General features: G+C 37.5%; 1 protein-coding gene across 3 annotated transcripts in view; it reads left to right on the top strand.

The window, feature by feature from the left end:
- LOC101855082 (aldehyde dehydrogenase, mitochondrial) overlaps positions 1–19,160 on the top strand; it is a 36,308-nt gene extending 17,148 nt beyond the window's left edge. For all 3 annotated transcript variants that reach the window (XM_013079656.2, XM_005093159.3, XM_013079657.2), the window contains exons 4-15: positions 3,211–3,351; positions 3,550–3,629; positions 6,660–6,709; positions 7,485–7,546; positions 8,731–8,859; positions 10,787–10,900; positions 11,540–11,642; positions 12,849–13,030; positions 13,360–13,524; positions 14,495–14,652; positions 15,675–15,789; positions 17,306–19,160. In XM_013079656.2, the coding sequence (XP_012935110.1) occupies positions 3,211–3,351; positions 3,550–3,629; positions 6,660–6,709; positions 7,485–7,546; positions 8,731–8,859; positions 10,787–10,900; positions 11,540–11,642; positions 12,849–13,030; positions 13,360–13,524; positions 14,495–14,652; positions 15,675–15,789; positions 17,306–17,338 (1,332 nt within the window). In that variant the 3' untranslated portion in view covers positions 17,339–19,160. The remainder of the gene's footprint in view (positions 1–3,210; positions 3,352–3,549; positions 3,630–6,659; positions 6,710–7,484; positions 7,547–8,730; positions 8,860–10,786; positions 10,901–11,539; positions 11,643–12,848; positions 13,031–13,359; positions 13,525–14,494; positions 14,653–15,674; positions 15,790–17,305) is intronic.
- The last annotated feature ends 780 nt before the right edge of the window (positions 19,161–19,940 follow it).

Below are 19,940 nucleotides of genomic sequence, written 5' to 3'. Positions count from 1 at the left end.
CGTACACACGTCAGAATTTGAGAGACAAACTGTGACGCAAAATACCTTTGAAGTTTGCCGCCGCGCGGGAAAAGACTCTGCATGCAGAATTTTAAAAATAATTATCGCCGCTAAAAATTGTTTTCAATTTCGGAATCAGCGTATCAAAATACACCAAGTGGCTCGCGGGGGACCTGATTTGATGCCATATTTAAATTTTAGCAAACTTTATTTCTGATTGTCAATTTTAAATCTAAAGTCCTGTATCAAGGTCACCCGCTGCGTTGTGTGCATCTGACGTCACAGCTGCTAGGCCATGGCCTAGGCCTACACACAGCACACTTCCCGTGGCCCAGTTAAAAAAACCCGCTGGTGTCGGTCTCCTCTGAGCGTCTAGGTGTCGGCTCCTTCCCAGAGCCGGTACTAACCGTTGGTGTCGGCTCCTTCCCAGAGCCGGTACTGGAGGCCAGGAACCGGTACTGACACCTCCTTCGGTAGAACCGGAGTTCCGGTACTGGGTACCGGTATCTGCCCATCCCTAGCAAGCAGTAGAAAATGACCATCATCTAAACCAAGATTTTATATACTGTTTTGCTCCCATCATCTGATAACATTCTGTGGCATCAACCTGGTGATGCAGTTGGTCCCTGGACACTCAAACATGCCTGGAAATGACAGAGCACTTGCTAAAAGGGGATCTAGGCAGGAACAACCCATCATTCCAGCTTCATACAACACTGCAATACAAATAATTTAAAGCAACAATAAACAAGATTGGATGAACAGATAGGCCTTGGGAAAGACAGACAGAGCAGTTTTCAAACATATGTCTACCATAAAATGAAATGACAATATCAACCACCTACAGAGAAAGAAACAGACCATAATCTTCCGCCTACGAACAGAACATATACAGCTCAACTTCCACTTGAACAGGATAAAACCTGAACTTCCTCCAATGTGTCCTTTGTGTGACTGTACATGTGAGACTGGATCATCACCTGTTCCACTGCACAGCCCTGAATAGAGCTACACTTCTCTCTCTGAGACCTGACAATAACAACACACTCTAAGGAACATTACAGCAAATGCAGCAAACCTGCACTTATCACTACATGGCATTGGACAAAAGGGTGAGAGCCCAGCTGTTGCTGGGTCGATAACAACAACAACATATACTCTTTTTACATGTCTGATGATAGTGTTAGGTGTTCCATTAGCTCAGCTGGTATCATGGTGGACTGTAGAGTGGATGGCCCTAGTTAGAATCCCAGACTGAGCGTTCTTGAACTTAGGGTGTATTGTGGAGTTTTCAAGGCTGTAAGCCTATTTAGCTTGGTAACGTTGGAGAAAGACATTTAATATGAAGGTCTTGCCTCTTAAATAACCTAAGTCTTGATTGGGGCTTTAATCCCATACACTTACTTACTAGGTAACATTTTCAAAGATCATCAGAGTGGGACCGATGCAAAATCCTTTACGAAAATTTAATCTGGGAACTGATTGTTAGAGGAAATGTGGGGGCTCTCGTGGCCTAGAGGTTAAGGTGTTGGCCTTTCATTCAAAGGTCCCGGGTTCGAATCAGGGTAGCGACCTAAAAATTTTCTTCTCTAAAATTGTCTTCTTTCACCTCCTTTCCTGCTCTCTAGCAATATTCTGTTGTCTGCTTTCGTCTCCTCTTTCTGCCCCCACCCCCTCACCTCCTTTGCCCTCCTCTGGGCTCCTGACTCTTTCTGCAGCCTTTCTACTGCTACTCCTTGACTCCTTCTTACAGCTGTGTTTCTGCCACATCCCTGATCTTCTGGTAGGAAAGATTTACACCTAGCCTTCTCGGACAAGGGCGAAAATCTCGGAGGGCCCGTGTGCAAGTTGCGCACATTAAAGATCCCTTGGTGGTCTAAAATCGATAAGAGTAGGCTTCGGCCGCCACCCGAGCAAAATTCAAAATTTCCTACCAACTAAAAGTACTAGGTGTGTCCCGCGTGCTCATATGACCTTATACAGTTGCGAGCGCCGTAAAACACATACCAAAAAAAAAAAAAAAAGAAAAGTAAAATGTACAGAGACATTTCACCATCAGTGAAGGAAAGCCTATGACAAAGCTGTATCTGATGGAATATGTAACTGTATACCTATTGATCGAAAGCACTGGTCATCTAATGTATAGCCTATGACTGTAAACTTAAATCACTACGGTAATGTTTCTATCAAGGCATATTCGATATTCATCTAAGAGTTCTAAGCAGAAAATGTATACTACATAATAATATATTTCGGAAAGATAGTATGAATTTTTTTTTTCAGATTTGAATGTTGTTAAAATTGCAAAATTACAAATATATTCTATTGTCCTATAGAACATCAGAGTATTTGACTGATAGGGCAATGGCACTACATGGCTTTTTTGTCTGTAGGATACACACAACTAAATGTATTTACTGTACATTTCATTCTGATATTCTGACCCATAGTTAATTCCATTTACTTGGCTTTCAGACTGCAATATTTTTGTAAGTATGATCTTTGACACTCAAACTGGAGACATCTTCAGTTCAACCAAGGTTAGTTTTCCGAGAAGAGAGAGTGCAGAAGGATAAGTTATCATCAAATGTCAGTAGTAACTGTTTGCATAAAACACCCAGATTGAACCAGACCAAATCAAAGGAAGTCGATCAATTTTCTAAGGTGCCTTCAGCATAAAAAAGAATTCACCCATTGAATGGCCATTTGTAATACAAGGGGCATTCAATAAGTATTTACCCTTATTATGAAGGAATTGTCGTACAATGAAACTTGTAGAATGTGATTTCTATCTTTCTGGAGTACTGTGTGTCGAGTTTTTTAAAATTCTGACTTTTTCCTTTTCTCAAATCTGAAAAAATTCTCAAAGTCAAAGGACAGGGTTTCAGTGATGAAGGTACTAATTACTAATATATATATATCTGATATCGGATTTCTGTAATAGTGAAGTGGTTCAAGTCCCATCCAAGGTCATATTATGTTCAAGGACAAAGATGGCAATAGTGTCTTTATTTGGAGGTTGACTCTGAAGAAAAGTAGCACTGTGAGTGTTAAATTTCAACTTTCTAGCGTATGCCTTGTTCGTAGTCAGGTTACAGACTGACTGAATACCCCTCGGACTTCAGATCCTTAACAAATAATTTAGTTCCCTATATTGGTATTGAATCATTTTGTCCTTCCTTGGCATATTGCTCCTATCTTTCTAATCAGGCGGATGTTGACAAAGCAGTTAAAGCAGCGAATGAAGCTTTCCGCTTGGGATCTCCATGGCGCACAACGGACGCAACAGAGAGACAAAATCTGATGCTCAGGCTGGCAGATCTCATTGAAAGAGACAGAAACTACATTGCTGTAAGTTGTTTCTGTATATATTATTTCCTCCTCTCTTTTTCTCTCAACAATTTTTGTTTTTCTTTCTTCAAACGTTCATTTATTCCTACTGTCTTTTTAAAAATTTCATTTCATTTTCGGCCTGGTTTTCGCTTTTTCATATTCTTTCCCAAATTTATTTATAAAGCTAGTTTTCACTTCATTTGCATATATTTACAGTCCCTAGAAACCCTTGACAATGGCAAACCTTTCAGTGCAGCCTTTGCAGTCGATGTGGAACTGGCCATCAAGTGCTACAGGTGATTGTTACTGATTTTCATGCTTAAATGGCGCGTCAGTATGTTGTGGATGTAGGAACGGTATGGATGTAAGTTGTATTAAATCTCTAACATCTGCACCTTGAAGCTAGGGAGAGAAGGACAGATGGGTGGATGAAAAAGGAGAGGGAGGTATGGATGCGGAGAGTAAGACATGTGAGGCAGCGTGGTGGAATCAGGCGGTCGTCAAAAAAATGAACGCAAAGAAATCTATTTCTGTGGTCGTTGGGCAATTTTTTTTTCGAAAGTTTTTTTTTTTGGCTCAACACTTTTAATGTTCATTTAAAAACACATTTATTATGTGTGCATTTTACGGAAAAAAAGCAGGTCAAAGGCACAAAAATTGTAAAGCTGCAGTTTCCAAGGGCTTCCAAGCTTTGCAAGTCACCAAACTTTGGTGGCTATTTTCTCACTAATTTTACCTCTTAACGTCCGTGGTAAGGGAAAACGATGAATGGTCCTGTGCAGGTAGCAAGGCAAATTTTTCAGGGGAGGCAAAAATCGTTTTTTATTTTATAACTCTTCTATTTTTTTATTCTTTTAAGCTATAATTCACCAGAGATGTGGTTATTTAAGGTGTTCATAAAGCTGTTTCAAAAGTTAAAATTGTTTAGAGTTGAAAAGAAGCAAAGTTATTCAACATTCGTCGTTCTCCCTTATACTACGCAGCCGCAAGTGGGCCTTGTGATCTACGCAAAAACAATGAATAGTGCGGTTCGTCGTTCTCCCTTACACTCGTGAATTGTTATGGGCGTAGGCGATAATCAGATTTGATGTAATGTCGACATTGATGACCGCTTACAGGTTGTTACAAATAAAAAATAAGACGTACACACTCTAGCTATTATACGTGTAAAGTTAGGTGTTCGTTATTATAGAATTATCTATTCCTATCATTTTCCCTCTGTCTTGGTTCACAGGCTGTCCTTGTGCATTACAGCTATTATCGTACACTTGTTATCAGTCCCATCTTCTGTGTCCCATCTCTTGCTACTTGTTTCCCATGTATCATAATATCTTTTCTTCCATAACCCATATCCCAACTGTAAAGTGATACATATTTATAATCCTGGTCGATTGTGCTCGGGGGGAGGGGAGGGGGATGTTTTTTGTGCAAAAAAGGACTAGTATCTTTGTATTGCCGCAACAGTGACCAACTGCCATTTGTCGCCCATTCTGAATTTGGCTGACGGCAGAGACCAGGGGATGATGCCGAATGAGCAGTGATCCTTGACGGATTGACCATTTATTGTTTTCCCTTACACTGCACTCCGGCCCAGAGTTGGCCTACATAAGGGGAGAAATTACGTAACAGCGGATTAGGATACGACAACAAATTTTATACGTCAGGTGCAGAATTAAATACTCTATGATGTTGAAATTGAAAAATTTTGACCATTCGTCGTTTTCCCTTACAACGACAGTAAACAAGGCAATGCTCACCTCCTTCAATTGCAAATGTCTTGACTTCTATTCAAGAAAAATAGATAATTTTTTTCTTTGAAAGCAAAATAAATAAACAATCTTTCAGTTGATACTAATAACTGCACATGCCCAAAAATTGACGAGCACCTGATTCCACCAAGTTGTGATGCATATATAGAATACAGTTAAGTTGGCACAAATACATTTACGTATATTACGTCTTTTCCAATTGCTAGTGGATTCTCTCCGATACCTGATATTTTGTTGTTGTATTCTTTCAGGCCCCTCTTTATTTTCTTTTAAAAAGGCTGGGTGTAATGAGTCTTCAGTGTCCTGTTCAGTTCATAGCTTGCTTTTTTAAAAACATTTCTAAAGTCATCTGTTTTTTAATTCTTTGGCCTTTATCCATAAAATGCATTTCATCAATGGCTTTAGTAATTTACAACAGAAGAATGATTCTTCAAAGCATCGGACAAATAGGACCTTGGAAAAGTTTTTTCTTTATAATATAATTTTTTGTTTTTAAATCTTTGAACTAAACAAACCCATACCCCAGAGCCCTCTTTTGGCAAGAACAGACGAGTAACGTAAGCCAGCAATAAACTGTTATAACTGTTGCTTGATCCTATTCTTATTTTCAAGTATACAACCAGTGACAGTTGGTAATTTGTAGTTTGTGCCAGTATTAGGAGGACAGGAATGTTTTAAGCCAAACTCTTCAGGGGGATTTGATTAAACTGTTAGCCTTTAAAGGGATCAGAATGAAACATGAATACAGGCCGAAAATTTGAACCTTTCACCTGGTTTTTGTTTTTGTTGCATACATGTGTTACCTCACCAGCAAGTGGGTGGTTGGCGGGTGCTCTGGTGTGGTTTGCTTTTTCTTTCCTATCAAACATCTATCGTCTTTATCTCCCCTCCTTCTTTTTTGTGTTTGTTGTTCTCTTGTAACACCTCTAATCTTCTGCACTTATATGAGCGTATTGTGTTGCAAGTGGCGTAGAAAACTTACTAAAACTAAAACTCACCAGCAAGGACAATTTATCATCATGTCCATGTCCTACTGTTTTTTGTTGCCATATAGAGTTCTCTGTGTGTATGAGATGATTGCAGGGCATAGGTTCTGTTTTTTTACAACCACTGTGTTGTTTCTGTCTGTCTGTCTGTCTTACATTTTGGCAACACTTAATGACTTCTATTTTGTCAGTGTGTTTCTCTTTATCATAAATTATAAAAAAAAACTGTTTGTGTGTATATTTGCATTTGTCTGTCCATCTGTCATGAGAGGTGTAATTTCTGTATTCAATAACAAATCCGCTATACATTTATTTAACTACTGGTTTTTTTTCAATATGAAATCTTCTTTGATATTCTTTGTTTTTTTTCAATATGAAATCTTCTTTGATATTCTTTGTTTTGAATTTCTTCTTTTTTTAAAATGAAAGTTTTATTTTTATTTGCTTTTCAAAATTGATTTAATGCACAAAGATCAAGGCACTTATTAGACCTTATTGTGTTGCAAGTGCCATAACACTTGTACAAAAAAAGCAACAAAAAAAAAAAGCTGAAAGACCTGTCTTGTTTCAGATATCATGCTGGATGGGCCAATAAAAATGGAGGCAAAGTGGTACCAATGGGTAGGTGCTTTGTGCAGACTTATGATTTGAAGCTATTGTGTTTTCCAGTTTGAACCAATTTTCTGTTTTGCAACAAACTGCTTTGATACTGAGAAGAAAATGTGTAGCCAGTTCAACAGTTGTTGTCATTGTTATTGCTGTTAATCCAGTAGCCTTCAAGCTTGTACCCTTCAGCCCTATGCCATAATTAGAAAAGATGGAGGTCTTCAAAAGTTGTTTTTTGTTGCAGTATTGTCTGTGGTAGAAATGGGAGGAAGAAGTTGCCTTCGAAGATCCTGTATTTTGGGACATTCATAGTGCAAATTTTGTTTTTTCCATAGACGTGGTGCCTACTGAGCAGTCAAATTTTATTTTTCTGGACATGTTGAATAAGCACTAAACACCATTTGAAAAGTTTTTATCACTGAAAATTGGGTAGAGGAAGAGTATAATTCAGAGTTAAAAAGAAAGGAAAACCTACCACAGCTTTTTAAGAGTTTCTGTAAATGCAGATTTTGTAGCGCAGTTGTTTATAAAACAAAGGTCGGATCAATCATGAGAAGAGCTGCAAAAAGAATTACATGGATTGTTTTTAATGAGAAGGGGAAGACACAGAAATCGTACTGTGTCCGTTTAACTGGTGAAATACTTTTCTTTTTCGCATTTTCAATCATTCTTTTCCTTCAGGAAAAAACGAAGCACCATACATCATACATGACTATTCTGCTGCCCTGACTATTTGTCAAGACAAAATGAGCCTAAAATAATTTGTATGAATTTTTGTTTTTCCTTACAGATGGGAACTTTTTCTCCTACGTTCGCCATGAGCCTGTGGGTGTCTGTGGACAGATCATTCCTGTGAGTGTTATGTATGTTCGTACCAGTCATTGTTTAGGATGGTGGATGGGTGCTCTAGTGTGGTTTACTTCTCTCCTAATCTATTAAAAATTCTAACATCTTTCTGTCTTCTCTCTCCTCCTTCTTTTCTGTGTATGTTATTCTCAAGTAACACTCCTAAGATCTCTGGCATTTACCTGACTTATTTGTGTTGCAAGTGCCGTAAAAATGTTAAAAAAACAAAACTATATGGTCACTGTTGAATGAATTTCAAAATTCAATGGAAGTTAAAAACTTTAAAAAGTGAATGTAGAGGTTGTAGTGGTATGATCTTCTATGTAAGAAAGGGGATTTAACATCTTCTATCTCGATTGGATTGAATCATGAGGTTATATAATCTTAAAACCTGTTCCTTTGTCTTACTTTTGATGATAAAAATATCCATCTAACTTGAATAGAAGTCGAGGTATTTGCGACTGAGGAAGGGGGGATGAGGTAAAATTAGCGAGAAATTGGCCGCCAAATTTTGGTGACTTCCAAAGCCTTGGTGTCCTTGGAAACTGCAAATTTACGTTTGTTTGCGCCTTGGTCAACATATTTTTGGTAAAATTCATACAGACAAGAGCTTAAAAGGTATTGAGCCCAAAACAAAAAAATCAAATCAAATTTCCGAACAGGCGGAAAAATTTCATTTTCTTTGATTTAATTATTTTGACAAGCACCTAATTTTGTCACGATGTCATTCATATTGCTTTGTCTTTTGTCTTTTTTAAATGGTCGCTTTTAAGCACAAGGGGACTATCCCGAAAAATGCTGTTTTGAGAAAATCGAAGGAAAAGTTTTTGGATCCTTATTCAGTTTCTTTAAAAGACAAGGAGAGTTTTCTCTATAACAAAACAAATTTACATACCAATGAAACCAAATTTCTCCTATAGGTAGGGCAATGCCCACTTTTGGTGTAGATCAAGATTTCTGGAAACCACCGAAATCTGGGTTAGCCCGCTTGACCGTAAAAGCGACCAAATAGACTACCTACATTGGTTTTTTTTAAAATTGTTTCCACTGTTGTTGGCCAGTGGGTGGGACTGAACTTCTAAAAAAAAGTGTTTTTAAAGGTTAAAGTTATTTACCTGACTATATACAGTTTTTGTCTATCTCCAAGATAAGGATGAGGCAAATTTGATTCAACTATGCATTTTCTGCAGTGGAACTTCCCTCTTCTGATGCAAGCCTGGAAGCTTGGCCCTGCTCTGGCCATGGGTAACACAGTTGTGATGAAACCTGCGGAACAAACCCCTCTGACTGCTCTGTACATTGCTCAACTGGCTGCTGAGGTGAGCTGGCTTTTGCCTTTTTTTTGTGATTGTGGAAAGCGTCAGGTAGATTTCAAAATAGTAATGTGAAAGTTCTCTCTTGATTCAGTGAAAGAATTTTCTTCAAACTTTTTTTTACTCAATATTTTATTTCAGAATAGGAATGTGAAGATTCTCTCTTGATATAGTGGAAAAAAAATTTGTGAAAATGTGTATAAACATGTTTCACTCCCTGGGATGAAAGATTCTATTGATGTCTGTGGTGTTTTCGATAAGTTCCCTGCCTGTGAGTTTAAATACATGAGTTTGATTTCACGTTTGGACAATTCTTTATCACATACCGCAGATTTTCTGTTGGGATTTGTACCTCCTAAATAATCTGTTCATTTGAGTAGAGAGATTCACATCAGCATATTAATATTAACTAATCAGAAGGCCTGAAACATTTTGTCATTTAAAGTCAAGTGTTGAAAGTTTTCAGACTGCATTTATATGTCTTGCAAATTGAACCTTATTTGGCTCTTGATTTTCAATAGTGTTGGCAAGCTGTTCAAGTGTACTAATCTCAGAAAATTAAATTTTTCAGGAGAGAAAAAAAAAACAACTTTCTTTCATATAACAATTGTGTCTACATTGTGTATCTTTTATTGCATTTTACAACATTCGATATTTGAAGTTTAACAAAATATTTCTTGAGTACTTTCAACTGATACAGTGCTTCCACTCTTCCGTACTTGTCCCTCCATCATTATCTACTCCCTCCGTAAAAACTGCGACAGTGCAGGATTGCCGAAATTCCGTACTGGCCTTCGTATCGTCTTGTATAAGGTACGGATATTTACGGTAATTCTCTCGGCAACAAGTTAACGTTATAGAAACCTGCCAAATTGCGCATTTCCTGCAATCGGACATTTTACCGCTATGTCCCAGTCCCATGCATTCATTGCGTGTTGGTCGGCAGTACATTTTTTACCTGCAGATGGATCAAAATCTGGCGAACCTTTTGTGCCAATTTCCTCCTTTCTGTCATTCACTCATTCCTTCCGTCTATCTTCGGATTGTTGCCGCGGCTAGAAAATCTGCGCGTTGATCAAGACTGATTTTAATCTTAGACAGAAAATTGCTGTCGGAAAGAAACTTTTTTAGCAAATTTTATCTAGATCTAGAGAAATTATCAATGCGAAGATTCTACGGCACGTGAACGCAATATAAGGGCCGGGATGAAAGAATATGCTGATACGGTCTTGCCCACTACGGATGGGATCGGCAGATTGCGCTGATCGCCCGACTCGGTCGAACAACCGTGTTTGCTTTGAAACTAAAAAACGAACATGTTTGTTTTTGAGGCAATCGAGTCGGGCAATCGGCCCGATCGGCCGATCACGTCCATAGTGAGCACCGCGTATAAAATCAAGAATAATTCGAAGTGGTGTTCCGAGGTTGTGACAGGCGACATTCAGACATGAAAATTTAGAAAAAATGTGGGTATACGCTGCGCAACCGTATTTTGAAGGTACATCTATTCATTATTCCCAGGTTTGCCTGCTGTCAATGGTGCGACTACAAATTAATTGAATTATAGTAGCAATGAAAGGGGAACCTGCTTTTAAACATTTCCAACATTGGAAAGATATGCTGGCGATGAAGTCTAACAAGACAAAATGTTGGTGAAAAATGAATATTATGGGCTGTAGGCAATATCTTCAAACAGGCTCCCAAATGCCAATTTTCTACCCTCTAAAAGCACTAAATTTCTATTTCTACGGGGGCTTCGCCCCTGAACCCCCACCGGGACGCTGTCCCTGGACCCTGCTGGGGGCCTCTGTGGCCCCCAGACCCCCTGCAGAATTTTCCTTACTTTTCAGCTTCAGCTGGTGGAAGCATTGTGATATCACATTAAGAAAATTGCAATTTTAAAAAAAAATCCTAAATGCTTTTTCTTCCTCAGGCTGGCTACCCGCCAGGTGTTGTGAATGTTGTCCCTGGCTTTGGACCAACAGCTGGTGCTGCCATCGCAGAGCACATGGACGTAGACAAAGTTGCTTTCACAGGTTCCACTGAGGTACATTACTTTTCTTTGTTCCTTTGCTCATTAGAGATTCCATTTTCAGGTCTTCTGAGAATTTTTTTTTTTCCCCTAGCATTGCGATACACACTCAAAAATACTAGAGATACACGCTCTAAAAATGATAATTCAGCTTGTAAATTACAGATTTAAAGTCCAAGAAATCTGCAAAGCAGCTATGTTGGAATCAATACCTCCCTGAGTTTTATCAACGTATTATTGAGCATAATGATTTCAAGGGTGTAAAAATATCAGCTCTGTCACATTATTATTCTATGTGGAGGTCATAGTTTGTTATCAGTAGTCTAGTTTTTAGGCTACTGGACTCGTAATTATGAGGTTGCGGGTTTGGGGGTTCAAGCCCAGGCCGGATGTTGTGTCCTTGAGAAAGGCATTTTACACGAATTTTCCTTACATCACCCAGGTGGGAATGGGTACCTTGTCATAGACAGTGTATTTGCAATGCACATTAATTTGCCACTGTCAGTTTGTTACATAATCTTAATCTTATGGTGCTCTGGAGACCCCCGATTTTTTTTGCCCAGATTATTTGTTTGTGGGATTTTGAGGAAAACTCCTTTTTTTATGTCAAAGAGGGGTTAGCAGGTCTGATATAATATTGTCTTCTCTCCTCAGATTGGACAGCTCATCCCTCAAATGGCGGCCAGAACTAACCTGAAGAGGGTCACCTTGGAACTGGGCGGAAAGAGCCCCCAGATTGTCTACTCAGACAGTAATAGTAAGTCAGCATTACAACATTTATATGATTGATATATATATATATATATATATATGAGCAATTGAGATCTGCTTTTGTTCTATGAGTATTTATTCTCTGGCTAGATTTTTATGGGATGTCAATTCTAATGTTTTATCTTGTGTGAATGAAGTATTACGCTCAATGATCATGTGATTGATGTTAAGCGCTCAGAGCTTATACTCGTTTGGGATAGAGCGCTAAATCAATTATTATTATTATTATAACTAATTTACCGGTGTTCTGGTGTAGCTGTTGAGTGCCTTGCTGTAGCATGCAGGAGACCTGAGTTTGATTCCTCTGTGGGGAGAAATATTTTTCAAGTTATTTGGTCTTTCTGCTAGGATATTGTAGTTCTTGCAGTCCAGGCTGGCCCTGATAGGCAGGGTCGAAAGCACGCCTCCTAAATGATCTAAATTGTGTTGATTTGAGAGTAAAATTATTTACATAAAAAAACAACAATCCAACTGCTTTCACCGCAGTGGCCAATTTTTCAGAGAGAGGTAGTTGTAGGGTCTGGAGTCTCTGGTAGGTACTACTTCTTAAATGACAAGATTTTAAAAAAATATAAAGCATTGCTTTTTTTCTTTTTGTTTTACATTGTAGTATTTTGCCAAAATGTGTGTAGTTTCAAGTTTTCTTCCTACTTAAATCCAGACTACCAGACTAATTTCTTCCTTATTAAATAAACATATACATTACCCATGGTTATCAGCATTCCTAGATAGATTATTTTCCTTCCAGAAATGATATTTCTTCTCTGCCCAGAACTCTGTGTAACATTGGAATGAAGTAGTCCTTGTCTTGTAAGGTGTTAGTGTTAAATTTGTACCCCCCTCCTCCCATGTGTGGTTGGAGGGCACTTCTGGTAGGTCCATCTTATCTATCTATCTGCTTTTGTTTTGTTTTTTTAAATCTTGATTTATCCTCTCACTTCTAATGAACCACCTCCAAAAAAGTCTTTAAAAAATATTTGAACTCCCAGTGTGGTCGGAGAGACTACTGGTAGGTCCATCTCTTCTATTCATTTGTTTTCTGTTTGCCTTCTTCATTTTCTACTCTCTTCTAATGCTCCCCCGCCCCCCCCAAAAAAAAAAAATTAATTAAAAAATAAACAAAACCAAACATCCCCCCCTTCCATCTGTAACATGTTTTTGTTTCCTTCTACACTGCTCTTGCTGCGATCAGTGGAGAACGTGGTGGACAGCACACACTTGGGTCTGTTCTTCAACCAGGGCCAGTGCTGTACGGCCGGCTCTCGTGTGTTTGTGGAGGAGAAAGTCTACGACGACTTTGTGGAACTGGCCACAGAGAAGGCCAAGAACCGCACCATTGGGAACCCGTTTACCGATGTTGACCAGGGTCCACAGGTATTTGATAGAAAATAAGAATACGTTTGTAATATTTTTCATTTTAATTCTTTTTTATTTTCTTTTGGGTCACAGGTATTTGATATAAGATAAGAATGTGTTACTAATGATTTTCTTTTTTTTTTTTTGCAGGCGCAAAAAAACTAATAAATTAATAAGCAGGGGAGTGGGGAGAGGGGGGTGAGCTTATTCGATACCTTAGAATTCCAGACACATTTTTCAGCTTTTTTGTACTCTTGTGTGATAAATGTGTTTGATGGCGAATGGGAGTGTGTTTTTCTTCCTCTTGGGAATGCTGTTGTCAATTATCAAATGTTTTGTTTTCTCAGGTTGATGCTGATCAGATGGGCAAAATTCTTGAGCTGATTGATAGCGGGAAGAAACAGGGTGCCAAAATGACAGTGGGTGGAAGTCGCGTTGGTGACAAAGGCTACTTTGTTGCTCCTACTGTCTTTGCCGATGTGCAGGATGACATGAGGATTGCCAAGGAGGAGGTAGGTGGCTGTCTTTTTTTTGGTTATCATTATATCATCATTTGTGGCCTTGTGATTAGGCTCTTGGACTCATGACTGTAAGTTTGTAGGTTCAAACCCTGTTAAGGGCCTGACGTTTTGCCCTTGGGAAAGGCACTTTACCCAAATTTTCCTCACTTCACCCAGGTGGAAATGGATACCCGGCTGTACACAGTGAAAGATCTTGTCAGGTTGTTTGTGTCTGAGCGCACTGTATGCTTCCTGGGAAGCTGAGAATGTTTCGTAGTGTTTTAGGGTCTGCTGGGGTAATAGTATAGTGTAAAGCATATAGAGCTTGTTGTCGAGTGGGGATGTGTGCTAAACAAATGATCTTTATTGTTATTATTATTATTATTATTATTATTATTATTATTTTTGTTGATATTATTATTATTAATGGTTTAAGCTGGTCGAAGACATTTCAAAACTTCTCATATAAGGTTAAAGTTTTGTTCAAAGTGAAATTCTCTTGGAAATTATTTCTTTTAGACAGCAGTGACATTATTTCAAAGTCAGTGTTGCTATTGGGCTATGGTTGTAATCTAAGCATCTATCACATCATGATGTGATGTTTCTAAAATGAGCAAGCCGGGTGTTTCTTTCTCCGAGAAAAGGACCTTTATTTTGAATTTCTGGAAATGTTCAAACTTTTCTTGCTGCTTATACCATCAACAAAATCTTGTTTTGAACTTCTTTGTGCAGTGTTTTCTCGTTATTGAAATTTAGAGTTTATGCCTTGACTACAACATCATTTTGCTAAAAAGAGGAACTGTTACTTTTTATTTGCACTGTTGGCTTCCTTACTTAGTCAATAGTTTTACTAGACCTTCCTGAAAATATACAAATTTGTGTTCTTTTACAAAGGAGAATTTTTATATTGTTGTAGAAAATCAGTTTGAAATGCTGTCTTTACCTTTCTAGTTTTTCCTTTCTGTTTTGCTCTTTGCTCTAGATCTTTGGACCAGTCATGCAAATCATGAAGTTCAAGAATGACTCTGACCTGCTTGAGAGGGCCCACAACACCATCTACGGTCTGGCTGCCTCTGTCTACACACAGGACATAGACAGAGCTCTCTTCCTGGCCAACAGTCTAAGGGCTGGAACTGTTTGGTGAGTCTTGGATTTTTCGTGAACTTCATAATTTTTTGAAAATAAAGTAGCTATCTGAGATTGTGTACTTTTCTCTCTCTCTCTCTCTCTCTCTCTCTCTCTCTCTCTCTCTCTCTCTCTCTCTCTCTCTCTCTCTCTCTCTCTCTCTCTCTCTCTCTCTCTCTCTCTCTCTCTCTCTCTCTCTCCCTCTCTCTCTCTCTCTCTCTCTGTCTTCCCCTCCCTCCCCCTCTCTCTCTCCCTCCCTCTCTCCATCCCTCCCCCTCTCTCTCTCTCCCTCCCCTTCTCCATCCCTCCCCCCCTCTCTCTCTCCCCCTCCCTTCCCCTCTCTCTCTCTCTCTCTCCATCTGAGATTTAACAAAAGAAAGAGCAAAAACATTTAGAATTTATTTTTAGAGGCTCATGTGAGTCGAATGAATTGGACGCAATTGTCGGTCTGTATTTTCCCTTCGTCTGTTATCCGTCATTGATCCTCCACTTGATCTCAGGAGCTTCCTTGGAACATTGCTTTGTGCCAGTTTTGATACATACATGACTGTATTTCTAGTACTACTTGTATAACGGATATGGTTTTCAACAGTAGCATTTTAAAACTTGTTTCACAGTGAATCGTTTTACTGAAAAAAAAATCCAAAGTTCTTTTTGTTGAACGAAAGTAATGGTTTAGGATTGAAAAAAGTATCAACAGTAATTTGGTGAAAATTGATTTCCTGCATTGTATTTCTTTTTTTTTTTGGTAATGTGCATTCACAGGATATGAGTTGCTAAAAGGAAGCAAAGTGTTAAACTAGTTTAAACTAATCATTTTAAAAAAATGTTTACTTAGAAGCATTTTGAGAAATGACGCTGCTATTTTTACTTGAAGGGGAACAAGGCTCTGATTCTACTGTCAACACTTTCATGAAAATGTTTGTATAATATTGTATAATGTTTAAGAATGCTATTATGTGTGAGGTATCCTTTTGGGAAAATAGACTGTAGTATAGTTCTAATAATGTGTTGTTGTTTTTTATGTGTATCTGCAGGGTGAATTGCCACAATGCCTTTGACACTGCCATGCCATTTGGTGGCTACAAAATGTCTGGCCAGGGCCGTGAGCTTGGAGAGTATGGCATTGAGGCGTACACAGAGGTGAAATCGGTAAGAGACATCCATTTTCCTTTCTGTTCCTATGTTCTTTGCTGTCAGTCTCTTGTTTCGAATCAGGATACGGCAAACAAGGATTTTTTATGACTGTTTTTTTTATTTCTCTTTTAAAGCCATGTTTAAACTGAGGATGGATGGCTTATATTTTATACAAAAATGCACATCAAATAGAAGAGAAATTAATGTAGTAAAGGTATATTTACTACATTCATTTATTTATATTGAAGTAAATTCATACAATACACAGTTGAACATTTCACTCTGTAAACCAGATAAAAGAAAAATGTGCACACTGAGGAGGTGTTAAAATTATCCAAACACCAAATTTTGCCATCGTTGTAGGTGAATGTCATGCTTAGTTCATATGCCTTTAACTTTAAGAAGGGGAAATTTTGTATCTTTGTAGATAAATCTATTCAGGTTGAAACAACGTTGATATGAAAGAAAGATGATCAAGTCTAGACAATGCTGGTTGCTCTGTATTGACTGTTAACTGAGAACTATCGTCTTTTCACCATTGCGTGTGTGCCTTAAAGTAGACCTAGATTTAATAGTGACATTACTTACTTCTTAGATCAGATGTAGTACTCTCTCTCTGTAAGAAATGTTGCCGGTGTAATATGCTGGTTTGCAAATAGCATTAGATACTCATGAAACTTCTAGGGTGCAACAACGTCATTGTGTTTTCATCTAGGCTACGCTACTTTCACTTTATACTTCGACTAAAAAAAAAAGAACAACCATGATGAAAAAACAAGAATAGCTTCCCTTTGAAGCTTTATGCAAAGTTTTATTGGCATTCATGGTTTTTTGGGTCTATATAAATGTCATTTATTATTTATTATTATCATTAGAAAGTGACTTTATATGATCTGTGTGCATTACACCAGTTACTAAGAGTGGTCTCTCGTCATTTTGGGAAGAAACTTTAGTTGCTGGGAGCAGCTGCTTGCTTCTATTGAATTAAGTGTCACTGTAAACAACGTCCCTATGGTCCTGATTTTTTATATTCACTGCCACTGTTAAATATCAGGGTCTGAGAAAGAAAAATTTACTCTTGGTACTATTTGTTTCCGTAACAGATATTTTGATCTGACTTTTTTGGTTGTTCTTTTGTTTGGTTTGGCTGACAATATGAAAATAGGATTTCATGTTAATTCAGTAAATCATGATCCTCATATGTTGGAAACGTTATGTGTTTTTTAAAAACTCTTTAAACTCTTGAGTCCACTGTTTCCCCGAAGTTTTTTCTTCAGTCACCTAAACCTTGAACACTATGTCTTATTATAACCCCAAAATCTTGCCTCCAACTTTTAAATGGCAGAAACGAAGGCTTAATCATTACTAAAAAACTTGGTTCAGGAATAGTTCCGATAAACAAGCAAAAACTAGCACTAAATGAAACGAAACTGTTGTCACTAGTATCGATTCTGTTAATATATAATATGCATACAGTCAAATAATTATGTTTCAATTGCTAATTTTTGTACTGTTTTTGTTGTATTCACAGGTCATCATCAAGATCCCCCAGAAAAACTCTTAAACTGTAATGGGAGTGTTCGACGGAACCTCAAAAGTGATGCGTTTTGAGCTTTTGTTGTGTTTTGACCAGTGATATTGCTCACCCGCATTGTTGTTGATTTTGTTTGTACTTTGTTCTTTGTTGGTCAAGATTTTGCAATCTCATTTCTGAACATTTTCTTTTCATTTGAGATGCAAAAAGTAGAGACCTATTTGGCTACTTAGGTCTTGTTCATGAATATTCTATATTTTGGTGTATTTCAAACACTTTTCAGTTCTCCACAAATTACTTTATTAATTGCTCTAAGTTATAGTCTCAGAAGGACAGACATTATTCTTTTTGTTTCTTTTACAGTGCAAGTTTATTATGAGAGATTGACTAGGAAGCTGTGTTTGTCATAGAGAACTGGATTTGATTCATAGTCCTTTCGTTATAAGATTCAACATAAACAATTGTTGACTATTTTTCTATACTCATCTGTGACCCAAATGTCTAAGATGTGCTTGATCCTTTCTGTAACATCCTTGGATTTTTTTTCTGAATGGATAATTGAAAGTTATGCTCCAATTCAATTAATTGGTGTACTTTTAGTGATAGTGTGCTATTGAAGCATTGTCCAAACATAGGTTTTCTTTTATATCAAGTTCATGACAATATTTTAAACTTTATTGTGCTCTCAAACTTTTGATTAAAATTAATTTACCCAAGACTTTCACTTCATGTTATTGGAACTGTAAATTAAGAAAAAGCAACAACGAGCATTTTTGGAAAATAGGAACATGTTATGACATTAGGATCCAAGGGGTCACATATTATATATTTTTGCAAATGTTAATAATCAGATAACTGAGAAGGCTCGCATGACAATATCTATTTTTTTCTAGACATCTTGTATTTAATTTTGGTGGGATTGAAAAAAACTAACCTTGTGAAGCATGAAATTAATCCTTGTTGTTGTTATGTTGTTATCGATCCAGGAAATTAATCCTTAAAATCATAATGATATTATGTTTTTATTTTGAGCTCCCTGCTTGAGACATTGCTGATTTTTATATTTCCTAATAGTTAACATTTTGGTTATTAATTGAAAAGATTCATTTTTTGTTTTCTGTTTTGGTTCTTCTTGTTTGTTTTATTTTTCCTGTTTGTTTTTGGATTATGTGATATTTAACATAGCATAAATTAATGAGGAAGATTCAGCTTTCTGATAGCCTACTGCTGAAGTAGCCCATACCTTTCAGTTCAATTTAAAATCTTTGTAATGCAGATAACCCAAAATGTGGTGAGTTCATACATTGTTCCAAAAGTACCATTGATATGCATATGTTTCATTTTTAGATGCAAAAGAGAAATGTTCTCTTTTTCACTTAAAAGAACACTTCCATTTTAGATTGATAGCAAGTATGCTTTATTTGAGGTTGCGTGATAAAGTTTCTAGATTGCATTGCTTTGCAAAATAAGTGTTTTGGACTTTGTATTTTCCAGAATGTGTTGCGTGGATATTTTCTGTTTTTGTGCCTGACATGATTGAGGTCCACTCTCAAAATGTCTTGCTTTTCTTAATTCTCGGGTATCCATGAGAAGTGTTTGAATGTTTTTAATGTTGAACTAACAATGGAAAAGTCCAAGTGCCCTTTGACAAAGGCTGGCTGTCTTGTTTTCAAGAGAGTAGATTTGTACCCATATTGTGGATTACTAACCCCCTCTTTTGTCTTCAGTCAGTGTCTGCCATAGGAGCTTTCTGTCTATGACAGCTTATTTAATCTACACAAATGTACCCACTATACAATTGTGAAAGTGACAAATGTAATCATGATTAATATTAAAATTTTGTGTGAAATGACTCGGGCCTTGTTGACTTCTTGCTGGTATATGTAACCTGTCTTTCAAATTTTACTTTGTTCTGTTTGTGTGCATGTTATTGTTAGGTGAAAGCTTTTCCCTTTTTTAAAATCCTTCTTTAATTCGGAATTACAGTATAGCATGGATAGGTCGAACATAGAAGACTTGAAATCTCGAATCTGTTGAACTGTGCCTGCGGTTCTGGGTTTTTTTTTCCTCTTTATCTTTGCAAGATATCCCTTGAACTACAGATCCCTCGAAATGCCGAGGCTGGTCCCAACAAATTCGAGTGAGCTATCAGTGTTATACTGTATATTGTTTCAGCCTCAGGAAATGAAAAAGAATGTTTGCATGGATTTGTACATCTCTTATACACAAATACTTGATTTTGGCGTATGGTCATAAGACTAGATATGATCTCTGCTGTCTGAGATGAAGATCTTACAGTCAGTTACCCCCTGAGCTCTGGCAGGGGTAAGCGGAAAAAGAAGACCTCTTCTCTCACATTTCTTGTGGTTTGCTCGTGGCTGCTCGTGTTGAGAAATGTTATGACTTCTTTCCTCTGAGACTTTTATTCTAATCTATCTGTTCCAAGCCTGTGTGTTGATGATTGGTGGGTGCTCTGGTGTAGTTTAACCCTTCTTTTCAATCAAACATCAATCATCCTGATCTCTCTACCTTTTTTGTGTGTTTGTGACTGTCTTGTAATAACTTTGATCTTCGGCACTTATATGATCCAATTGTGTTGCAAGTGCCGCAAAATTCTTACTTAAACAAAAAA

Source organism: Aplysia californica, unplaced genomic scaffold, assembly GCF_000002075.1.
Source record: "Aplysia californica isolate F4 #8 unplaced genomic scaffold, AplCal3.0 scaffold00059, whole genome shotgun sequence".
NCBI lineage: Eukaryota > Metazoa > Mollusca > Gastropoda > Aplysiida > Aplysiidae > Aplysia > Aplysia californica.
The sequence above is the reverse complement of the archived record's forward strand: the minus strand, read 5'-3'. Positions and strand labels throughout refer to the sequence as shown.